The sequence below is a fragment of the Xenopus tropicalis genome, chromosome 1 (genome assembly GCF_000004195.4).
Source record: "Xenopus tropicalis strain Nigerian chromosome 1, UCB_Xtro_10.0, whole genome shotgun sequence".
Taxonomy (NCBI): Eukaryota; Metazoa; Chordata; class Amphibia; order Anura; family Pipidae; genus Xenopus; species Xenopus tropicalis.
In genome coordinates, this window is record NC_030677.2 from 144537898 (window position 1) to 144561353 (window position 23456).

At 37.2% G+C, this 23456-nt stretch overlaps 1 protein-coding gene across 2 annotated transcripts; it reads left to right on the forward strand.

Annotated features, from left to right (window-relative positions):
• The first annotated feature begins 847 nt into the window (after nt 1-847).
• Nucleotides 848-21907, forward strand: MGC107841 (novel acyl-CoA-dehydrogenase protein). 2 transcript variants are annotated; one of them, XM_012963716.3, is made up of 15 exons: nt 848-953; nt 5279-5558; nt 6624-6856; nt 11957-12056; nt 14375-14492; nt 14568-14710; nt 15275-15424; nt 15592-15686; nt 15787-15886; nt 17447-17587; nt 17741-17833; nt 19467-19574; nt 20067-20238; nt 20814-20880; nt 20965-21907. In XM_012963716.3, exons 1-15 carry the CDS (start codon nt 937-939, stop codon nt 21089-21091), a joined length of 1944 nt encoding a protein of 647 aa, XP_012819170.1. In that variant the 5' UTR covers nt 848-936; the 3' UTR covers nt 21092-21907. The 2 variants fall into 2 exon arrangements, with proteins under 2 accessions (XP_012819170.1, NP_001025577.1); NM_001030406.1 differs by having other exon boundaries at nt 932-953.
• Nucleotides 21908-23456: the final 1549 nt, after the last annotated feature.

Here is a 23456-nt window from a genome sequence, read left to right on the forward strand (position 1 = left end):
AGCTTTAAAGTAATAAAAATATAATGCACTGTTGCCCTGCCCTGGTAAAACTGGTGTGTTTGCTACAGTAACACTACTATAATTTATATAATAAGCTTCTGTGTAGCCCCGGGGGCAGCCATTCAAGCTGGAAAAAAGGAGAAAAGGCACAGGTTACATAGCAGATAACAGATAAGCTCTGTAGAATACAATGGTGTTTTATCTGTTATCTGCTATGTGCCTGTGCCTTTTCTCCTTTGAATGGCTGCCTCCATGGCTACATAGCAGCTTATTTATATAAATTATAGTAGACTTTCTGAAGTAAACACACAACTTTTACCGGGGCAGGGCAGCAGCACATTATATTTTAGTTACTTTTATACACTTTCATTTTTTGGTGTTACTGTTCCTTTAAGTTCCCTGCACACTTGTGCCCCTCCGCCCCCAGATAGCGGCCCTGCACCTACTCCTTCCCCACCTTTCACATCTTCTTACATCCTCTTCAATTCCTCTCTATCTCTAAGCACTTTAGCTCCGTCATGTATCCAGCCCCCCTATTAACCTTCTCTCATTCCCGTATGAAGCGCTACTCCGTGTCCCGTCGCCGCACCAGAAAACTGCAAACAATTATCTTTTGCGGTCCCTGCGCTACCTCTCTTATAACACAAAAGGTTTTTAAAGTAGCAGTGCGGTAGAGCTGTGATCCCAGCAGGGCCTGCCAGACATATTTATTTGGAATGAGATTCCTGTTTAGGTTTGAGCGCTCTGCCCCCTAACACCCCTCACTCCCACCACCCGGAGAGACGAACACTAAACTTCCCTCTCCAATCACATGCTCCTTACAGCCAATAAAAGGCAGGCTGACTGCTCTCTTGGACTTCATCATTGTAAGTCCCGCCCTCTTTTGAATAAGTAATTAGGCTACAAACTTCCTTGTTCCGAAGGGTGAAATTTCCAATGTCGCAAGCAAGAGGGTAAAGAGGCTATACATTATAAAGGGAAACGCAAGGGCAGTGTATAAGGGATTTCTGGTTTAATTCCTTTAGTAGCTTTGCACATATTTTTGCAGAAACCTGAGCTTATTTTTTGAAATAACAGTTTTTGTTTACAAAGCTGGTTTCTGACTATTACCGTAAAGTGTTCGCTAACATCTACCCAATTGAATGCCTTATCGTGACGATTTGTACCCGGTGATTATTATCAGTCACTAATGTAAAACGTTTTCAAAAACATTGATTGCATGCAAGTATGCTGTGTTTTATGTGTTCAATGCCCAGTGTGACAGTCTGTGCGCCATGTTTGTAATAAGCTTTGGGCTGCCTGCACCCTCTCACTAACTCTCAGTATTATATGGCCAAACAAAATAAGGGGTCTTGAACATTTTCTTGTTAGTCACATTAATTCCAATTACTGATTATATTAATCAAATTATTACCATTTTTTGACTGCCCCTCATTACAATCTTGTAGATTGTAAGCTCTTTTGGGCAGGGCTCTCTTCACCTCTTGTATCGGTTATTGATTGCTTTATATGTTACTCTGTATGTCCAATGTATAAAACCCACTTATTGTACAGCACTGCGGAATATGTTGGTGCTTTATAAATAAATGTTAATGTAATGTAAAGGCTTGTACCCCTGTTCTAAATATTATAATCGTCCATGTTTCGCACAGACTTTTGAGCCAGCCAACACACTATTTGTGTATGCATATGCTTTCCGCTTATACTTTTATACTTTGGCCCAGCAACGATCACCCAGATAAGCAGCTGTAAGTAGCTAGGCATCAATGTGGGGTACCTGATTGGTTTAAAAGACATGTCAACCCAAGAAATAATTACAGTTGAAATCAGCATTAGCTTAAAGGCATTCCATCATGATTTTTATGGTGCACATTTTAGTTTTAAATTACACATAGCAAATAATTCACTCTACCATTTGAAATTTTATTCTTGAACGAACAAATGTATTTTATTTGGTTGTAATTTTGGTGAGTAGGCAGCCATCTCAGTGCATTGTGCCTGAGTCTGAGCTTTCAGAAGGAGCCAGCACTACACATTAGAACTACTTTCAGGTAACCTATTGTTCTCCCACTCCCATGTAACTAGAGGAGTTCCAAGCCGGACTTGGATTTCTTACTATTGAGTGGTATTCTGATATCTACTGGGAGCTGCTATCTTGCTCCCTTCCCATTGTTCTGCTGATCGGCTGCTGGGGGGGGGGAAAGGGAGGGGGTGATATCACCCCAACATGCAGCTCAGCAGTAAAGTGTGACTGAAGTTTACCAGAGCACAGGTCACATGGTTGTGGCACCCTGGGAAATGAAGACTATGGCTAGCCCCATGTGAAATTAAACATCAAAAATCTGTTTGCGTTTTTGCTCTATAAACTGATGCATTTTGAATAAAACATGTTTTCCCATGACAGTATTCCTTTAACTCCTGGTTATGACTCTTTAAACAATGTTGCAAATGTCTGATTCCTCAAGCAAGACAGGTCTGTCACTCTGCAACCTTGCATTGTTTTAGAAATTAGAGCCAATACTGTACAGTGAAGCACATAGGGCCATAGGCCATACTTTTTGTCTAAATGCATGTGGGCTCTGGCACTGGGCTCAGTATTGTGTGCAGCCCTGTTCCACTGCCTATACTTCCTATACTGATTAGTTTAGGGACAGATACATTCTTATTTTTCCTCAGACTCAACCAAATATTTATCGATCTCTGTATTCACCTATGCATGTGTGGAATACAGACATGATTATTATGCAACATTTTAATAAGTTAATTGAGCAAAATAAAAAACTTTTTCAATTTAAGACTTAATTGTTTGCATATGATTTGTGTAGGGACATTATTTAACCCAGAACTGTAACAACCTGTGGTTTTAAGTACATATCTGACAATTCTATCCTTTCAAGGGCAATTATTATACCCATGTGTGACCAATTTGTTCTACAGTTTAAATGATCTTAACTCATGTTGATGTGTCATATATATTAGAATTTGATCCATATGTGGCCTCCTTAGTAAATTAACTTATTTATGGTGGTAAATGTCTTATTCAACAAATGCCTTAAGGCACAACTTGAAGAAAATATAAACATATTTTACAGGATGGAAATCTAATACACAACCATGCAGAGAATTCATTATATGATTGACATTTACAGTGTACTAGTCAGCTGTAGGGGAAAGTCTCTCTCATTCACACAAATTACAGTAACTCCCACTGTTAGATTTTTACATTTTACGATTTTTTTGTTTTGTTTTCAATTTCAATTTTCAATTTCAGTGCATTTCTTGTTTTCTTGCATTTTACACCAAAATATGTTCTAGTTTTCTTTAAAATATTTTTGATAATGCTTTGCTACCGTAACCTTTACATTAAGATATGGCAAGTATTGTATATTTTAAAGATAAACTGATTCAGGTCTTATCTCTTTTGAGCCTGTACATTTAACGTCTTAATTTTACATAATTTTTAAAAAATATATAAAATAGGGCACCGGTTAATAGATAATATTGCTATATCTTAATCAGAATCTCAGTTGGGCTTTTCTCCCACATGCCAAGCATACTAAAAGTTTTGGTTGTTCTTGGTGATATTCAACTTAGGTGCTGATTTGTCAGTGTTCACATTTTTAACTGTTAATATTTTAGTGCTAAAACTCACAAATTCTAATTAGAATTTCAAAAACTCAAATGTTTGATATTTATTACGTGTAAAACAGTGCATCTAAAAGCTTGTAGAAGTCAGTGGGAGTTGCCCCAGCAAAATGTGATTTTTTTCAATACAAGTAAAAATGATGAGTAGAATGCAGATTTGCTGCCTTCTAGTTTTTTCAAGTTTTTATCGATTCAAGTTTTTTAATCAGCACACATTTGAGTTAAAATTTCAAGTTTAATCGAACTAAGATAAAAACACTAAGGGAAATGGCACACAGGGAGATTAGTCGCCCTGCGACAAATCTTCGTTACCACTGGCGACAAATCTCCCCGCAATGCCAACCCACCGGCAAGAATGTAAATTGCCAGTGGGATGGCAAACGCGTCGCTTCGGTTTCCCGAAGTCACCAGACGTTTTCTTGAGAAACAACTTCGGGTGACTTTGGGAAACCAAAGTTTACATTATTGCCAGTGGGATGGCATGTCGAGATTCGTCGCCTGTGGTAATTAAGATTTATTGCTGGCGACTAATCTCCACATGTGCCACTGCCCTAATTTGAAGATGTTTTGGATCATTATCTTGTTGATATATTCAAACCCTTTGATTTTTGTTTATAGTGTGTTACAGTTCTGTATAGTCAATCATTTATTGTTCATTCAAAGTTTGGTATTGGTTATTATCTGCAGAAAGCCTTATTGGTCTTCATATTTTGTTTATTTTAATCAGAGGATGCGGTTCTACATCCAGTCAACCTTAATCTATGAAATAGTGGCCAAATTGTAATGACGAGTGAACTAATTGTTGCTTAGCTTTCCTAAGTAAATCTTATCAATTTGAAACTTGTATAACTAGAACATTTGTATGCATTATTTATTCAATTCTAAATGTAGCAGTGTAATGTCTATTTAAAGGGTGCTTACCTTTGAGTTAACTTTTAGTATGATGCAGAGAGTAATATTCTGAGACAGTTCACAATTGCCAATTTATATAAAGTTTAAGCAAACAATTGTAATTTTTTTTATGACTTTTTCTCTGTAAAAATAAAATAGTTGTAGTTGATGGTAACTAATCTGCATAAATCCACATTGGCCACAAAGAAATCCTATTGGGTTTTTTATTGTTAAATGTTTTTTAGTAATCTTATGGTATGGTGATCTAATTAACATAATGAGTCCCAGATACAGGTATGGGATCTCTTATCCAAAAACAATATCCAGAAATCTCTTAATCATGGGAAAACCTTCTATCATGTAGTCTGATTTGAGCAAATATTTTCAAATTATTTTTATATGATCCCAAAACCTGTAAAGGCAATAGCACATTGGGACTTGTGGTCTGAAGTTAAATCTGGGCGGCAAATCTCACCGATTGCTTTCCCACTGGCAATAAAGTGAATTGCTGGTGGCAAAACATAAGCAGCGATTCCTTTTAGTAAGTCAAACAAAGTTTTCTTGCAGTTGGCAAATCTCTCTGTTTGCTATCACCTTAGATGGCTATTATGGCAGTGCCTGAGTGCGCAGGATAAATGTGTGTAACAGGTAAATTACCAAAAATACACAATGAAACAGTTTAATAATAACATAGCATAAACTATAACATGCCCTTTTAATGATTTGTTTCCTTGATTTGTAGGGTGAAATTAGGTAGCCTTCTATTGGCAAGACAACATGGAAGAAACGTAAATCCCTGGCTACTGTGCCAACCTTCATGTTACATGGGGAGCAAAAGTGCTCTGTCACCAGCCCTCGGCCATCCAGGCGATATTCAGCTACAGGGGATTTTGGATGAGTTAAAGATGCCTTTCTCCCGTGCGGCGATAGGGAATTTTTTCCAACAAATGCCTTCTTTAGGAAACCAGTTCTTAGAGGATGCTCTGCTCCAAAGTTACCTAAAGAGGCACCTTCCTCCTCAGGTATGCTGTAGATTTTATATTAATATCCCACTGTATATAATAGTTTATTTACTAATAAAATACTTATACATTATACTTTAAAAAGGGAGTATAAATAAGGCCATAAAATACTTCTCATGTTTATATGTGTGTCAGGGAGATTAGTGTCGGGGAGATTAGTTGCCCGAGACAAGGGAGATTTGACGCGGGTGACTAATCTCCGTGTGCCAGAGCCCTTAAGGGACCTATCACCCATATATTGTTTTCCCCACCAGAGGGGGCTCCCTCACAGTGTGGGTAGCCCAGCACTGGTAGGGGTAGTTTTTTTTTTTTTTTTTTTTTTTTTTTTTAAAAGTGATTGTTTCTCCTATCTGGAGTGCCCGCACCTGTGGCGGGGGAAACTGTATGGGGTGATAGGTGCCCTTTAATATGTTTCATGGTTCATAACCATTCCACAAATTAAGAACATAAATACATATTTATTAATATACACATTATGACTTTAAAAACTAGAAATAAATGTGGACACAATGAAGCCCACACTAGACAAGTTATATCAAAACATAATGTTAGCTTTCAATATTCATCTATTAAACAATCAGTATCTATTTAACTTACATGAATGTATGGTTTTTATCTAATATATTCAAAAGGCTGTGTATTTTTAAAGAAGTGTTTTAAATCACTTTCCTATACTATGTTTGAGGAAAATGTTTGTGACAGACACAAGAACACAAGAATGTGTTTGACTGCTTTGAACACATTTATTTCCTATATATTTGTTACTGAGATAAAATTACTAAGTTATAGAGAATTAATACATTAGCTACTTGTTGCAAGCCTAATTTATGTGTTAACATTTTATTCAGTATAGCATTCATTTGTATGAGAGGCAAAAACATCACGTGACTGCCAAGCCTACTACCTTAAAATTAGTGTCAGACTATTCAGTATATGATTCTCTTATTTATTTATAAAAATAGAAATAAACCAGCTTAAACTTTAGAGGGATATTTTACAATAAAGTTGCCTCTACCCAACATTGAATAAAATGAGTAGATAATTCAGCTGTCCTTTCAATTGCAGGTTCTCAGTGAGATGAGTCAGGACTGTAAACGATTCGCTCAACGCTTAGTGGAGGAAATAGATTCTCTAGGAAGGGACTGTGAGCTGAATCCACCACGCTTACAGCAGTACGATGCCTGGGGACGCAGGGTGGATCAGATTATTACCTGCTCAGCTTGGAAGAAAATGAAAGAACTTTCAGCAGAGGAAGGTCTGGTTGCAGAAGCGTATGAGAGGAGATATTCCAGCTGGAGGTACATAAAATAAGTTATTGGTTCTTAGAAAGCTTTTAGTTCAATATAAAATGGAGAATTATGAGAATTATTATCAGTATACAAGTTTTGTTTGGTGGGATCTAGTACCCATTATCCAGAAAGCTCTGAATTACGTAAAGGCCATCTCCCTTAGAGTTCATTTTAAGCAAATAACTCATTTTTTTTAATTACTTCATTTTTTCTGTTACAGTTAAACAGTACCTTGTTATTGATAATAACTAAAGTACAATGCATGAATCCATATTAATGGAAAAACAAACAATTCTATTCATTTTATTTAAAGGAGAAGGAAAGTTAAAATCACAGGGAGTGATTGTAACTACTTACCTGATACCCTAGACTGGTGCTCCTATTAGCAGAAAATCATACCAGGCCAGGGTACATGCATGTGTTCCTCTTCATTTCTTCACATTTATTTGTGATCCCAGGGCCCATGCATGTGCAGTAAAGTCAAAAATCTGACTTTTTTTTGTTAAAGTTTGACTTTTCACTCTACTGCACATGTGCAGCCAGCGTGAACACAGAAGAGGATTGCTCGCCGGCATGTACCCTGTGGCGGTGCGTTCTTTTGCTAACAGGAGCACCAGCCCAGGGTATCAGGTAGGTACAATCACTTTTATTCAACCTTTCCTTCTCTTTCAATGTAATGTTTATTTAATGCATAATTTGGATGCAAATCTGCATAGCATAGAAATTGGTTATATGTGTGTGTGTGTGTGTTTGGTTAGGACTAACACTCTCAAATATAAAAACAACAAAATGTCTTTATTTCACATACCACTTGTGTCCAAAGTTTCGGTCGACATTAATCAATGACCATTATCAAGAATAACAAAAAGTGACTTGTGCAAATCTTAAATACCCATAACCCCTGTAAAAATTGAACTAAAATGAGATTAAATAACCAATTAATTCATGCCTCAATAAGGTTAATATAAATGTGAAAGTTTTCATATTATATAAATATATACATGTTTGATATAGCAACATGATAGAATGCATTGTCACTTTTTTTGGATGATTATGTGGGCGATACCAAATGGACAGACTGGTGAAATGCACGGTAAATACAACATGTTTGATGTAGCAAAACTTCTTAATGTGCATTTCACTAATCTATGCACTTGGTGTCGCTCACATAGCTAATTAAGAATGTGACCATGAAATCTATCATGTTGCTACATCAAACATGTTGTAGTTACCGTGCATTTCACCAGTCTGTCCATTTGGTATCGCCCACATACTCATCCATGATACGTTCTATCATGATGCTATATCAAACATATATATATACAGTGGTGTGAAAAACTATTTGCCACCTTCCTGATTTCTTATTCTTTTGCATGTTTGTCACACTTAAATGTTTCTGCTCATCAAAAACCATTAACTATTAGTCAAAGATAACATAATTGAACACAAAATGCAGTTTTTAAATGAAGGTTTACGTTATTAAGGGAGAAAAAAAACTCCAAATCTACATGGCCCTGTGTGAAAAAGTGATTGCCCCCCTTGTTAAAAAATAACTTAACTGTGGTTTATCACACCTGAGTTCAATTTCTGTAGTCACCCCCAGCTGAAGTGATCTTGGGTGCTGCAGCAGGACAATGACCCAAAACACACCAGCAAATCCACCTCTGAATGGCTGAAGAAAAACAAAATGAAGACTTTGGAGTGGCCTAGTCAAAGTCCTGACCTGAATCCTATTGAGATGTTGTGGCATGACCTTAAAAAGGCGGTTCATGCTAGAAAACTCTCAAATAAAGCTGAATTACAACAATTCTGCAAAGATGAGTGGGCCAAAATTCCTCCAGAGCGCTGTAAAAGACTCGTTGCAAGTTATCGCAAACGCTTGATTGCAGTTATTGCTGCTAAGGGTGGCCCAACCAGTTATTAGGTTCAGGGGGCAATTACTATTTCACACAGGGCCATGTAGGTTTGGATTTTTTTTCTCCCTAAATAATAAAAACCCTCATTTAAAAACTGCATTTTGTGTTTACTTGTGTTATCTTTGACTAATAGTTAAATGTGTTTGATGATCAGAAACATTTTGTGTGACAAACATGCAAAAGAATAAGAAATCAGGAAGGGGGCAAATAGTTTTTCACACCACTGTATATGTTTACATTTATATAATATAAAAAACTTTTAATGTTAAATGCTATTAAAAACACATTACCTTATGTTCCAATGTAAAATTTAACAATATATCAAAAATGAAGTAGCACATGATACTCTTCAAAAAGCAGTCATCAAAATAGCTATGTGAGCGACACCAAGTGGATACATTAGTGAAATGCACCTTAAGATGTTTTGCACATTTAAATTAACCCTGTTCAGGCATAAATTAATTGGTTGTTTGATCTAATTTGACACCATTTTCACAGATGTTACGGGTATTTAAGATTTGCACAAGTCACTATTTGTTATCCTGCACACTGTTGACAGCACAGGGAGTGGATTGGGTGTCAATATACATAATCAATTTGCTATTTTAGGTTGTGGCATGCGTTTGTGGGATGTCTTGAGAAAAATCCTTTTAGCAGGACCGAAACATTGACAAACGAATAAAATAAATTTCACTTATTCGAAAGTCCCATGAGTGCTCCATTTTTTCATGCGCATATATATATGTATATATATGATAAGATAAATACACAAAGGGTTAGGTTACGTTATCAGCTGAGACTGGGATAAATAATAACCCTAGAGTGCATTACTGCTCTTAGATATGTGTTTTATATCAGTAATTGTACAAAACATCTGAAATACACTTTGTTTGCCTAGCATTCCAGAAATACATTAATGCAGATTAACACACAGCACAAATGCAGAAATTTAACATCATTGCTCCCTTAGTCTTTTTCTCTAATTCTCAGTCATTTAACTACAGTTTCTAAATAACTGACCGATCTCCCAAGGTTAAAGAAACTACTTCCCAGCAGCCAAAATAAATCAACACAGAGACAGCCCCATAGAGGAGATAAGTTCATGAAGGAATGTATTCATTTACACCCAGTGGAAAGTGAAATGATGTTCAAAACACACTCAAACAGTGGAAACTCATTGCGAAATATAATTACAAATGTAAAACAAAAATACCCAGATTGTGATACACAAAACATCCGTGTAAGTTTATTGCCCACTGAATAATGTATCTGATCAGTGTATTACCTTTAAAACTACTGCATGCAACAAAAGCCAAAGTTCCCCAAAAATATGTTGGCAAAGGAAAGGTCCCATCCTACACCTTTTGTTAAATGTCTTTGGGGGCTTAAATGGACTCCCTACTTAAAATATATATATCTTTTCATTTTAATAAAAAAAAATTTAAGTCGAAATTTGTAGCAATATTGCAGTGGATTACCTTAGTCTTATACATTCTGTAATATATATCTAACAAGTTGTTCATACCTTTGTGCCACTCTATTATATTGACAGGGGCATGTAGCTGGGGAATGTGCAGATTTCCCCCAGCTGACAATCCCATAGAATCTAAGGAATGTACCAAGATGCTTTCATCAAAGTAGAAAAAGTGTTTTTGCCCAAAAACAATTTTCATTGTTTTCCAAAATAAAAATCTGTTTTAAAAATTTGAAAAGTTACAGACCCCTTTATTTGTAAAAGTTAGTCATATTTATAAGCCTCTCTACTTTTCTTTCTGTTGTGTTATGTAACAACTCTGGTATAGACTGATATTTATTGAATAGAAAAATGGGGGAAAGAAAAAATCTGCAAATAAATATTTTTATGAAAAATAGATCATATCAAAGCAGGCAGAATATGCATTGATTAAGGATTGTACTCCAGGACATGGTGGACCCAAAAGCTAAAATTTAGCTGCTAGAAGCTCTGAAGACACCCACAAAGTGCATCCTGATAAAGAGGCGTATACCTGGAATGGCCAAAAGACATAAAATGAACATAATTAGAGAGGGTACAGAGAAGGGCATCTAAGCTGGTAAAGGGTATGGAAAGTCTTAGTTATGAAGAAAGACTGGCCAAGTTAGGGTTGTTTCCACTGTAGAAGAGGTGCTTAAAGGAGAAGGAAAGGCTAAGTCACTTGGGGGTGCCAAAATGTTAGGCACCCCCAAGTGACTTTAATCGCTTACCTTTTACCCCAGGCTGGTGCCCCTGTTACAAGAAAACCGCACCAGCCCGGGGTAGCTGCAGCAAGCGCTTCCTTCTTCCTTGTTCCTTCTGCCAGCAAAATCCCTGGGCCAGCGCATGCGCAGTAGAATGAAAAGCCAACTTTTTTGTTTAAGTTCGGCCTTTCACTCTAGTGAAAAGCAAGTGAGGGAATACAGGGTTAAGGGAGATAGCTCTTAGCACAAGTTGATCCAGGGACTGGTCCGATTGCCATCCTGGAGTCAGGAAGGAATTTTTTCCCCTCTGCGGCAAATTAGAGAGGCTTCAGAGGGGTTGTTTTGCCTTCCTCTGGATCAACTAGCAGTTAGGCAGGTTATATATAGGCACTAAGGTTGAACTTGATGGACGTTTGTCCTTTTTCAACCTAACTTACTGTTTTACTGTGTACACAAAAAACTATAAAAAACAAATAATATAGACTAATTGAAAAGTTGTTTAGAATGACCTTTTTATAACATTTGAAACGTTTATTAAATGGTAAACTACCCCTTTAAGGATAGAGTGTACACATAGGGCAGAACAAGCCCTGTGGGGAACATCACAGAGATATTATTTTAAAGATGCACTGCTTTTCGAAACAATGAAAATAACTTATGCAGGGTGTACACAATAGCCTTATTACAGTGGAACGAACAAATCCAGAACTATATACATATTTATCACCAATAACTTCTATTACATGTATTTCTGTATTATTAGAACTGTCAACTGCTCAAAAATTTTCGGAAGTTAACAAAAATTTGGTACACAGAATAAGTCATTCTATAACATACTAAAAGTAAGCTTAAGGGTGAACCACCCCTTTAAAGTAGCTGGTTCAGTAGTGAATGTATTCTCTTTTAAGTTTTCTTCAATCTCATACCATTTTACTGTTTTCATCTTGATGGCTGTCATTTTCAGTATACAATTTTCAGCCCGTTCTTCTCTCCACAGCCGTCTTATCCAGGTTGTCAAGCTCTATCTGTATTCTCCATCTGCTGGACTCTTCACCTGCCCCCTAGCTATGACTGATGGCGCTGCCAAGGTTATTGAGGTAAATAGATGCGAAGAATTATTGGGTATGGTAGTGGTTCTTTAGATTTAGAATTCATGTTTTTCTGTGAGTACAGCATTTGGTCAGGCTACCCTTACATTATAGTAAAGTTACAGATCTGCAGTTAATCTTACGCTTCCCAGTCATTCTAATTAGCCTTTTTGCAGAGCGGTCTCAGTCTATATTCTCTTGTGTGTGTCTGTTTGTGGCGGGTAGCAGCCGACTGGATTAAGGATGTGTTGCTGACCAGATGTGTGTGGCTAGATATTAAACTTGTGCAGTCAGAATGACTAATTAAAAGCACATGCAAGTCCTGAAACTTTGGTTTCTACAGTGTACTCTTTTTTGTCTTGCATTATTGTCATATCTATTATAGAGGGCTTTTAGGTATAGGATCCCTTATCCGGAAACTCGTTATCCAGAAAGCTCCGAATTACAGAAAGGCTGTCTCCCATAGACTCCATTATAAGCAAATAATTATAATTTTTAAAAATGATTGCCAAATGATTTCTCTGTAGAAATAAAACAGTACCTTGTACTTGATCCCAACTAAGATATAATTAATCCTTATTGGGGACAGAACAAGCCTATTGGGTTTAATTAATGTTTTATTGATTTTTTAGTAGACTTAAGGTATGGAGATCCAAATTACGGAAAGACCCCTTATCTGGAATACCCCAGGTCCCGAGCATTCTGGATAACTGGTCCCATACCTGTATTTTCATATTTAACTACAGAGGGAGGTAACTTTTATAAAATGTATTCTGCCTATTCTTTTATTAAAAAATATTTTTTTTTTTTGTGTTATGAATAGCTGATGGATCATTGTATGTTTGTTACCATTTCTGCATCCCCTCCAATTATAATCAGGAGTTTGTTTATATAGAGATTGACCTCTGTTTAAATAAGCCCCTCCTTTTCCCCCAACTAAGAAGGCATTCAGGCTCCTCCTACCAGAGTTAAGTGACCAAGAAAGCACTCTTAAATTCACTCATGACCCTCTTTAGTCCAAGAAATAAATAAATATATATATATATATATATATATATATATATATATATTTCACAATAGGCAAAATGTATTTTCAGCACTTTACCCATTTTCTAATTTTATGCTGAACAAGCACGTGCCTGTTGCTCCACTACAGCCTCTTTGTGACGTTAGAGGATGGCGGGTCTTTTGTCTATAAATACAGATGACTCGCCAGGTTGGGTTTGGAGGGACATTTTGTTGACCCACACATCCCCTAATGGGGATATATTATATTTTGTCTATCTTCAGGTAATTTTCAAATTGGTTTGTGTTTGGAAAAATACACCTTGAAATTTGTAATGTTGTATTTTATTATGTAATACCATTTACATTTTTGGAGGGTTGCATTTTGGATATAAATATTTAGATTATCTGATCCCTGTTGAGATAAATGATAAGTATATGGTACACTTTGGGGCACATTTATCAAAGTACGACAGGTCCGAATACAAAAACTTTGTATTTTTTTTAAAGGTTACAACTTTTGCGTATTTTCTGCAATTTGTGCAACTTTTTCGTACTTTGCGACAAAAAGCGAGACAAAATCATATTTGTTGCGACAAGTACGAAAGTTTCGGATTCATTCAAGCTTCGGTATTGTGACTTTCCTTGGGCCAAGTTGGAGCTGCAGAGTGCCATTGAGCCCTATGGGAGACTTTCCTTGGGCCAGGTTGGAGCTGCAGAGTGCCATTGAGCCCTATGGGAGACTTTCCTTGGGCCAAGTTGGAGCTGCAGAGTGCCATTGAGCCCTATGGGAGACTTCCCTTGGGCCAGGTTGGAGCTGCAGAGTGCCATTGAGCCCTATGGGAGACTTTCCTTGGGCCAGGTTGGAGCTGCAGAGTGCCATTGAGTCCTATGGGAGGCTTCCAAAATCATGCACAGAAGGATCAAAGTCAGAAAGGTTTTCCTGCATTTTACGATCGTTCAGATCCGAAAAAAATCGTACTTTTCAGACATTATATGATAAGATATGATTTTTTCGTATTTTCAAATATGAATTTTTCGTACTTTAAAAAGCACAATACAAAAAAAATTGTATTTGATACGATTTTTTTGTATCATGCTTTTTAAAGTACAAAAATCGTACTTTGATAAAGCTGCCCCTAACAGTTAAATGGTTTTAGGTGCTAATAGCAATGCTTTTCAAGGAAGACAAGTAGTTCTGAATAATAAGCCTGGATATGTTAAAGCCATAATACTTGTGTATCACTATTTAATGAATAACCGGAAACAAGACACTAAACTTTATCCTTTTCTTGCTATCACTGTTCCCTTGCAACTCACAGTCTCTGGGTGTCCCAGAACCATTGCAGGATGCCTATAAACATTTGACTTCAAGAAATCCCAGCAATTTCTGGACCTCTGGACAGTGGATGACAGAACGCAGGGGAGGTTCAGATGTAGGTATGTACTATAACGTGTTTTTGGCAGTCATTAAAGGGTTGAACAATGGTTAACTTGATGGCCTTTTCTTTCTAGCGGGTGGTACAGAAACTATTGCACACAGACAGGACGATGGCACATATAGGTTACGTGGCTACAAGTGGTTTACATCTGCCACAGACTCGAACATGAGCTTGACCTTGGGCAGAGTAGTGGACAACCATGGTAACACAGTGCTTGTAAGTTCAAAGGCAAAGCTGTATTAACCTGTTAATATTCCTTATGATATTTCAATGGTTATTATATACCTGTATGAAAATTTATATATGTGTGTGTTTGTGGATATGTACACAAACTTCAACAGGCAGTATATACCCTTGTCCAAGGTGAGTTCAATGAATAGGGCTTGTGCTGAATATACTTGTTGCCAGTTGTTTGAATCACAAAAATCTATATTTTTGCTTTTTTTTTTTAACTAAACAGGAAAACTTTTTTTTATGTTATACATTTTCGTTATACAACCTCTCCATTTATCCTTTATTTTGAAAGCAAGAGTCTTTAATACAGAGGAATTATCTGTGCACTGGTGATCTAATTATCTACCTTGCCTGTTTAGCTCAAGAGATTAAAAAAATATGGATTTTTTCGTAATTTAAACAATAAGCAAAAGAAGGATCAAAACAAGCTGTACTCATTGAGCTCATTTTGAATGAGAGGTTAAACTGCCCCTTTAATCCATATACTTGAACCTTTAACTTTAGGAACATAATGAAAATGGTGATGGGTTTCTGTTCTGTATTTAGGGAACTAAAGGACTCTCTCTGTTTTATCTGGAAGTACGAGATGCTGAAGGAAATCTAAATGGAATTGAAGTTCAAAGGCTTAAGGAAAAGCTTGGTACTCGGCAAGTACCAACTGCTGAGCTGCTGCTGGATGGAGTTAAAGCCCTGAAGGTAGGTTTAATTGACAGCTGGGCATCAAATAATACAACATGTGCAGGTGGGAAAAAGATTTAGTTTACATACACAGTGTAACAGAACGGATTGAAACAGATTCACTTATAAACGATGACAAAATATTCTTAAAGTGGCAGTGTCGGAAATAAACTGTTTTACCTCAGATTTCCCCTGAAGGCCGCGGTGTGGCTTCTATCTCCAGCATGCTGACTATAACCCGCATCTATAATACCATCTTTGCTGTAGCAGGAATGAGGAGGTAATTACCACTGAGATGATTGGTTCTATTGAGATAGATGGATCCCCAAATAAATAATATTAACAGAATGTGTACCTAATCATTCCCTTTTGTCTCACAGAATAATCAATTTGGCAAGGGATTATGCAGCTAAACGATTTGTCTTTGGGAAACTGATAAAGGATCATCCCCTTCATATCCAGACCATGGCACGAATGGAGGTGAGTTCTATACTGATATATTGTACACCTACGGTAGATTAACAGTGAACTCTAGCTACAAACATTTGAAAGTACCTTTACAGTAACAGCAGTAATAGTATTTCTCATATGTTAATAAATGCACTGGCAATATCCCCTCTTTACTTGTCAAACTAAAATGTCTAAAAAAAAAGTTAGCTATATAATACAAAACTGTAAGCACATGTTTTCTGTTCTATATATTCCAGTTATACAGGTATTTCCATTTTGAAATATGATTCCTTTTTTTACTAGTTATAAATTGGTTAACATCCCCTATTCCGCTAAAGTTCAAGTTATAACTCAGTGAATTTTCCCAACACCAGTCAATGCAACAGATTCAGCACTGGTTCCAATTTTATCTGCTGCATAGCCATTTTGCTCTAGTCTCCAGGACATATCATTTTGTCCCTCTTGCTGATTTGATATTTATTGCATTTAAGATGCTATAATCTTGTCTGTAGCTTGTCTTTGTTTTGTACCAGAATTTGCTCAGTTATCACATGTTTGTATTTGTGGAATAGAAGAACAAACTTTCTCAATAAAAACTAAATATTGCCAAGTAGTAAATCTTTGCCAAACTTTGCCTCAAAGTAGCAGTCCAAATTGGAATGATTATGGTGTTTGGCTCTTAGAAGGGCATAGTTTTAGGTACACGGATGGCCCAGTAGGATGACAGTTGGTCAGGAGTGGCCGTGTCTTCATTCAAAATGTACTCACATATGGCAGCCACGAAATTTAGCCTTTGGCATTCAGTTCTATTATATCACTTCTAGTACTATAAAGTACTTATGTATGCCCTTTGTGTGTTCCATGTATACGTAAAATGCCTAAATGCCAACTTTAAGAAGTGTAGCCTGTAAAGCTTCTGTAACTTCTTCCTGCACTACCTTTTATACAGCAGCCTCTGTTTCCAGAAGAAACATATTTAATGCTAAATATGAATCACGGCAGAGGATACCACATGAATTTAGGGAAAATATTTTCTCAGTTCTGACAGTATTTTAAAGGTGAAGTAAAGGCTAATAAAGAGTTCATCTCAAGCTGCAGACATATCTTCAGTTGTCTCAATAGTGCCCTTAAATCTCCCACATTTCACCTGTTCAGATGATCAGAAGCCAAACAGGAAGAAAAAAAGCTGAGCTGTGTAAAGAAAGTTCCCATAATGCCTCACTCCTGCACCGAGACAAAGTGTACATGCTCAGTTTGTAAGACTTTGTAAGAGTCAGTTTCCTGCTGATTGGCTCAGATCCACATTCCTTAGTGGGGGGGGGAGTGAGTTCTTAGCATTCTTGAGGGAGGGGGGAGCAGGAGAGGTGAGAGCGGAGAGCTGTGTGTCTCTGGCACATGAATTACAGACACAAGAAATCTTTTGACAGAAAAGTCAGTGCAGTGTTTCTGTGAGTGCTTATGGCTGTATACCTTTCTGATAAAGCTTACTTAGTTTTTACCTTTCCTTCTCCTTTAAGACACCATTTGTGCTCAAATGATTTTAAGTTAAAAAAGAGAAAATGTGCTTATGAAGCTTTTAATCCTGCTTAGGTTGAGGCTCGTGGAGCTTTTCTTATCATGATGGAGATTTCTAGGCTTCTGGGACTGGAGGAAACAAACATGGCAACAGAGCAGGATCAGCTTCTCCTTCGCCTGTTAATTCCTGTCACTAAATTGTATACTGGCAAGCAGGTACTCTGAAACAGAGGGTCTCTCAAAGGAGTTTATTTATTTACATTTTTGGTTCTTCTGTGTATATATGTGTATGTTTGCGTGTATCTGTATCCATACATATTTTTAAACCTGACCAGCATTGTTAAGATATAATCCAGTTTTACTTCATAGGCCCTTTCAGTTATATCGGAGGGTCTGGAATGCTTTGGTGGACAGGGATACATGGAGGACACAGGACTGCCTGTTATGCTGAGAGATACTCAGGTAAGAGGTTTTCTCTATGTCATACAGTATCTAATAGAATTAAGTCTAAAACAACTGGACTTTTCTGAGTTTAACACCTGCCAGTTTCAGCCAACAGCTAACTGAATAAGTTCAATGGAACTAACCTCAAGGGTTTAAATGCCGGGGAATTTCCTACCAGTCATTTGAACTGAAGAAGCCATTTGGATGAGTGGTAAAACATTTTCAAGGAAACAACTTGGAAAAGTCCAGTTGTTTTAGACTTAATTCTCCTAGATATTGTATATCATGACCTGGGTGAATGAGAATCTACATAGACTTTTCTCTATGTCTGTCTGGGGTTCCTTTAAAGGGATTCTGTCATGGTTTTTATGGTGTGCTTTTTATTTCTAAATTACACTGTTTACAGAGGAAATAATTCACTCTGCAATATAAAATGTTATTCTTGAACTAACAAATGTATTTATTTAGTTGTAATACTTGTGTGTAGGCGCCATCTCTGTGCATTGTGCCTGAGTCTGAGCTTTCAGAAGGAGCCAGCGCTACAAATTAGAACTGCTTTCAGATAACCTTGTTTCTGCTACTCCCATGTAACTGAAGGAGTCTCAAGCCGAACTTGGCTCTCTTACTATTGAGTGCTATTTGATATTTACTGGGAGCTGCTATCTTGCTCCCTTCCCATTGTTCTGCTGAGAGGGGGATGATATCACTCCAACTTGCAGCTCAGCAGTAAAGTGTTACTGAAGTTTATCAGAGCACAGGTCACATGGCTGTGGCACCCTGGGAAATGAACAATATGAGTAACCCCATGTGAAATTTCAAAATTAAATATAAAAAAAATCTGGGTTTTTGAAAACCAGTTTCAGTGCAGGATTCTGCTGGAGAAGCTCTGTTAACTAATGCATTTTAAGAAAAACATGTTTTCCCATGACAGTATTCCCTTAAATTATATCCATATTGAATGAAAAATAATTGTGTGCTACTGAATTGTACTCATTTAAATAGAGAAGAAATGTTCTTTTAAAAGGTAGTGTTTTGGGCTGATTTATTGAAAATTTTGTACAAAAACTCCACTGGTTTCGCCCAACTGTTTCACTTCCTGCTGCCTTTTTTCCCAGGCTGTGCAGGGGAGCCCACGGCACTCAACACAATCTGGAGCTAGGCTGACCTGATAGGGAACTGAAGCTTGTCTTTGCTTATGTAACTGCAGGGCTTTCCCCCTCCTACTGTGCTTCTGGCAGGGATTGCGAGGACACGCCCATCCCTCATTTGAAACTCAGACAGGGGCCATAGCACTTTAGAGCAAAGTGAAACCAGCACCATATATTATTCATAATTACCTGCAAGATTAGAAGCTTTGTCATTTATCCTATATGTCTCCTTTGAGGATCCTGATTTTCACAGTAAGATGTTTGCTTTCTAATAGCCAATAAATGATACCTGCTGGATGCTTTGGTTTCTAGACCTTGTCCAAACCTTGCAGTTACAACATAACTATGTAAGCTCCACTAGGTCAGGTCTTAAAGTCAGTGAATAAACGTTCTCCATAAAGTGTTGTGTATGTGGGTGCTATATGAATAAAGGATAATAAGAATACACATTGAGGGGAGTTAGCTATTTGGTTAACATTTTTTATATTATGTTCCTCTGGCAGGTTCTGACTATCTGGGAAGGGACGACAAACATCTTGTCTTTAGACGTGCTGCGTTCCGTCATCAAGAGCAAAGGGGAAGTGCTAAGTGCATTGTTTTCAGTTACCCAGGTATATCACACTGAGGTCTTGGAATACAGTATTGATTTAGGCAGGTTTGATTTGGTTTTTAGTGTTTTAGTGTTTTTAGTTTAAAGGGGATAATAGAGACCCACCATAAAGGACATGGAGTCCCTATTTTGGGACCAAAGCCAAAGCACAAGCTCATTAACTTTTGAGGAACCAACAGCGCCTTGCATCTTGAGGCATCAATCAGCCAGCAGCCCTTAATAACCCAACATGATTGTTTTGCCTCCTGTAAAGATTAATTATATCGTAGTTGGGATCAAGTACAAGGTACTTAAAATTGAGTTAATAGGAGATTGCAGTCCTGTAATTTGGAGCTTTCTGGATAATGGGTTTCTGGATAAGAGATCCTATACATATAATTGATAATATTTGGAGGAACCAGTGATAAGGATATTTACTACATTCTCTACTACATGATTTCAGACACTTGTTTTAAATCAAATTCATATTTTACTTTTATTTTCTGACCTGCAGGAAAAACTAGATGCTGCATCTTGTGTCCCTAGCTTGTCCCAGGCAGCAAAGCACACACTGAGAGCTTTAAACAAACTTATGGCCTTCACCCAGCAAGCAGGACAGCGCGGGGGCAACTATATGGAGCTTGCTGCACGAGACTTCGCTTATAGCCTGGCTAAGATCTATATCGGTAATACTGAGGGGTGGTTGCTTGAAAGCTGATACAAATGTGGGGATGCCCCTGCCAGAGTAACAAAGTATATTATTTTACTGGGCTTTCTAAACAATATTCAGGGGGATGAAAGAAAACAGGAATAGTATGTTCTGTATAAGAGAAATGGTGTTAGGACTTAATATTTAATGTTATCAGTTATGTAAGCAGAAATGAGTTGGTACCTTACATTCCTTGAAAGCATGGCACCTCCATTATTCCAACTATGAGCAGGGCTTTAGTCCAGGTTAACTTTGCATAATATTTATGCCAAACTAAGTAGTTTTATTCAGACGATCAGCATGGTAGGCAATAGAAGTCAAGGGGCATGTGTAGTAGCACTGCCTTTATAGTGTGATTTGATGTGATGCTGCGTCATGACCTGAAGATCTGACAAGCACTATGTTAAAAGATTTTTTTTTAAAGAATGGTTTTGTAAATATTTTACTGATATTGATTGGAACAGTCTTGTTCAAAAGTGAACATGCCCTTTAAAAAGCTATTTTATAACTGGTCTAATGCACTAATAAAGATTCTGCTCTTTCTTTCTTAAGGTACTCTTTTACTGGACCATGCAGCCTGGAAAGGGGCATCAGCTACAGACATCTACTGTGCTCAGAGGTAACAATTGCTGAGACTGCAGTGTTTACAGAAACAGTTAAAAGCTATTCTTCGTAGCCTCCTAACTTGTTCCTCTCTTTCTAGGTGGAGTGACCAGGATCTCTGCCCTGTGGATACTGCCATGGAATCAGGCTGTTATGACCCTGAGTCAGTGTCCCTAGACAGACAGCTAGTGTATGACAATAGCCCTCTTTTAAAAGGAAAATTATAAAAATTGACCTCGGCAACAGTAAGATTGACCCATCATTTTTAATTTTGCTCAAAATGTGCAATAGAAAATGATAGTAGTATAATTCAAGAGGATAATGTATCGCCTTCTGGAATATATAAAAGGCTATTACAAGTAAGAAGTTTGGTGACCATAGAATAATACAAGGCTGCTGGGCAAGGGGCCATAATATCCCAATTCTTGAATTACCCCATTAATTTCTGAATGCCGGATAAATATCCAAAATTGGATCAAATCTTAAACTTCAAATAACTAAGGATATATAGAAATTACTTTAACTCAAAAAGCCACTTTGTCCCATTGATAAGGAAATAGATGCAATCTTAAATGGTTCCAGTTCTAATGTAATGTGCATCACTCCCACCTGCACCAAGTTGGAACAGCCGTGTTGGAATCTACATTCTACAGTGAGGAACACTGAAACATGAAGGGACTGCAAAGCACCAGTCACAGCACTACCCCCACAGTGCCCACAGCAACAAAGATAGCAAATGTATCATGCAGGAACACAAGTACATCACGTGGGTAGTACCAACACATGCCTCTGAACACTCTTCTTTCTGCACATAAATGAGTGCTTTTCAGCTTACTATGGGCATTGTTTTGACAGCAGCACAGTTAGTGCTGATTATAGTATGTACTGTTGGAAAAATGTCAGTAGGGCAGCAATTTGTACATCTCTAAGTTTAAAACAGCTTATTCTGACATCAGAACATGCCATTTATAAAGATTTAATTTACAAGATGTACAATGTTTGATTGTATAATACAGTTAATAAAAGCAGTCAATTTATATTAATATTTTGCACAGTGTTGAAATTATTCAGTCTGAGTTTGTGTAGAAATTCAACTGTTCTCTTAATTAGACCATTATTTTTTCCACTAACATTTTTTCCCATTCAATAATATATGTAGGATGTTAGCAATAAGAGAATTAAAGTAACTTCATTATTGGGGGTGGAGTTTCCCTTTCACTTGCATTGTTTCACGTCAGTCTCTATAGAATCTATTACTCTTCTCAACACTAACTTTAATAAACAGCCTTTCATATAGTTTAGTAAAGAAATGTAGATGTTTTGAGGTATAGCTGGTTTACCTAGGGCAGGGGCCTCCAACCTTTTTTTACTTGTGAGCCACATTCAAATGTAATAAGAGTTGGAGAGCACAAGCATACTGCAATAACATATAGAAGGCTTTGTTTGGTGCTACTCATGGTTTTGATGCAAATAAAGATTGCATGTAATCCAGGAATTTAAACATAAGCACCTGTTTTGAGGCCACTGGGAGCAACATCCAAGGGGTTGGTGAGCAACATGTTGCTTGTGAGCCACTGGTTGGGGATCACTGACCTTGGGGGTCAGCCATTGTTTAGCCATTTGGTCACTGTATCCATGCAAAAAAAAAAAAATTAAAGAAATTAGAAAATAGATGAAAAATAATCACTGCTTAGCAGGGAACCAAGGTGCCTGGTGATAGACATGGTTCTTCACAACCTGAAGGAAAGGGCCTTGTGATTTAATAAAAGTAGTTGATAGTAAGTTTAAATGCAACAGTCTAAAACTAACTTTTAGATATAAATTATAGGATAAAGTACTAAAAATAATAAATCGGAGGATGTTCCAAACATAAAATTGTCAGACAACAATCGTACGAAAGCGACCTCCCAGAAATGCATTGTAAGCCTCCCAAGGATATCGTCATATACACAATTTCACACACTGTCTAAAAATTGTACAAAATCGGTGCGTGTAATGACCAAAATTATTTCTAGTCAGTGCAATGGGTCTGTTTGGACACTATTATAATTTGTGATGACTTTATTCAGATGTCTGTGGAGCTGATTGGGACACAAAATCCTGTGGAAAGCCACACCCACAGGCTGACAGAGTGTCTCTGGGTGCAGACATACCATAAAGCAGAGCAGAGGGGCGGTTTCTCAGGTGAGAAAACACCCTGTGTGGCAGTGCATGATTTTAGCATATTTGTATTTTAAATTGCATAGCACTGCTCTACATGTTTTCATGTAGCTATATGCAGTAAAGTACCAGTATCCTTCCCATCCTTTTTTTCTTAGTGCCTTCTTCAGTTACTTTTCAACCTAAAGTGCATTCCTTTGTTGTTGGAATGGATTTGGGAGTAAGTGGAAAAAGCTGATCATGGAATCATATAATAATCTCCCTAATGCTTTATTTACCAGTAGGTACTTCCAGCAGACACGAGGACATTAATAGAGATTATAATTTATTTATTTTTACAGTGAGCTGTGATATTGTGAGATTTGCTTCCAGAAGTAATGGCAGATACATTTGATTAGATTGCCATGCAATACTTTCTTAAAGCTTTTTTAG

Coding starts and splice junctions, on each gene's coding strand:
- MGC107841 (XM_012963716.3), top strand. Junction 17,834..19,466: donor TTATGCTGAGAGATACTCAG/GTAAGAGGTTTT, acceptor TTCCTCTGGCAG/GTTCTGACTATCTGGGAAGG. Junction 20,881..20,964: donor GACATCTACTGTGCTCAGAG/GTAACAATTGCT, acceptor CTCTCTTTCTAG/GTGGAGTGACCAGGATCTCT.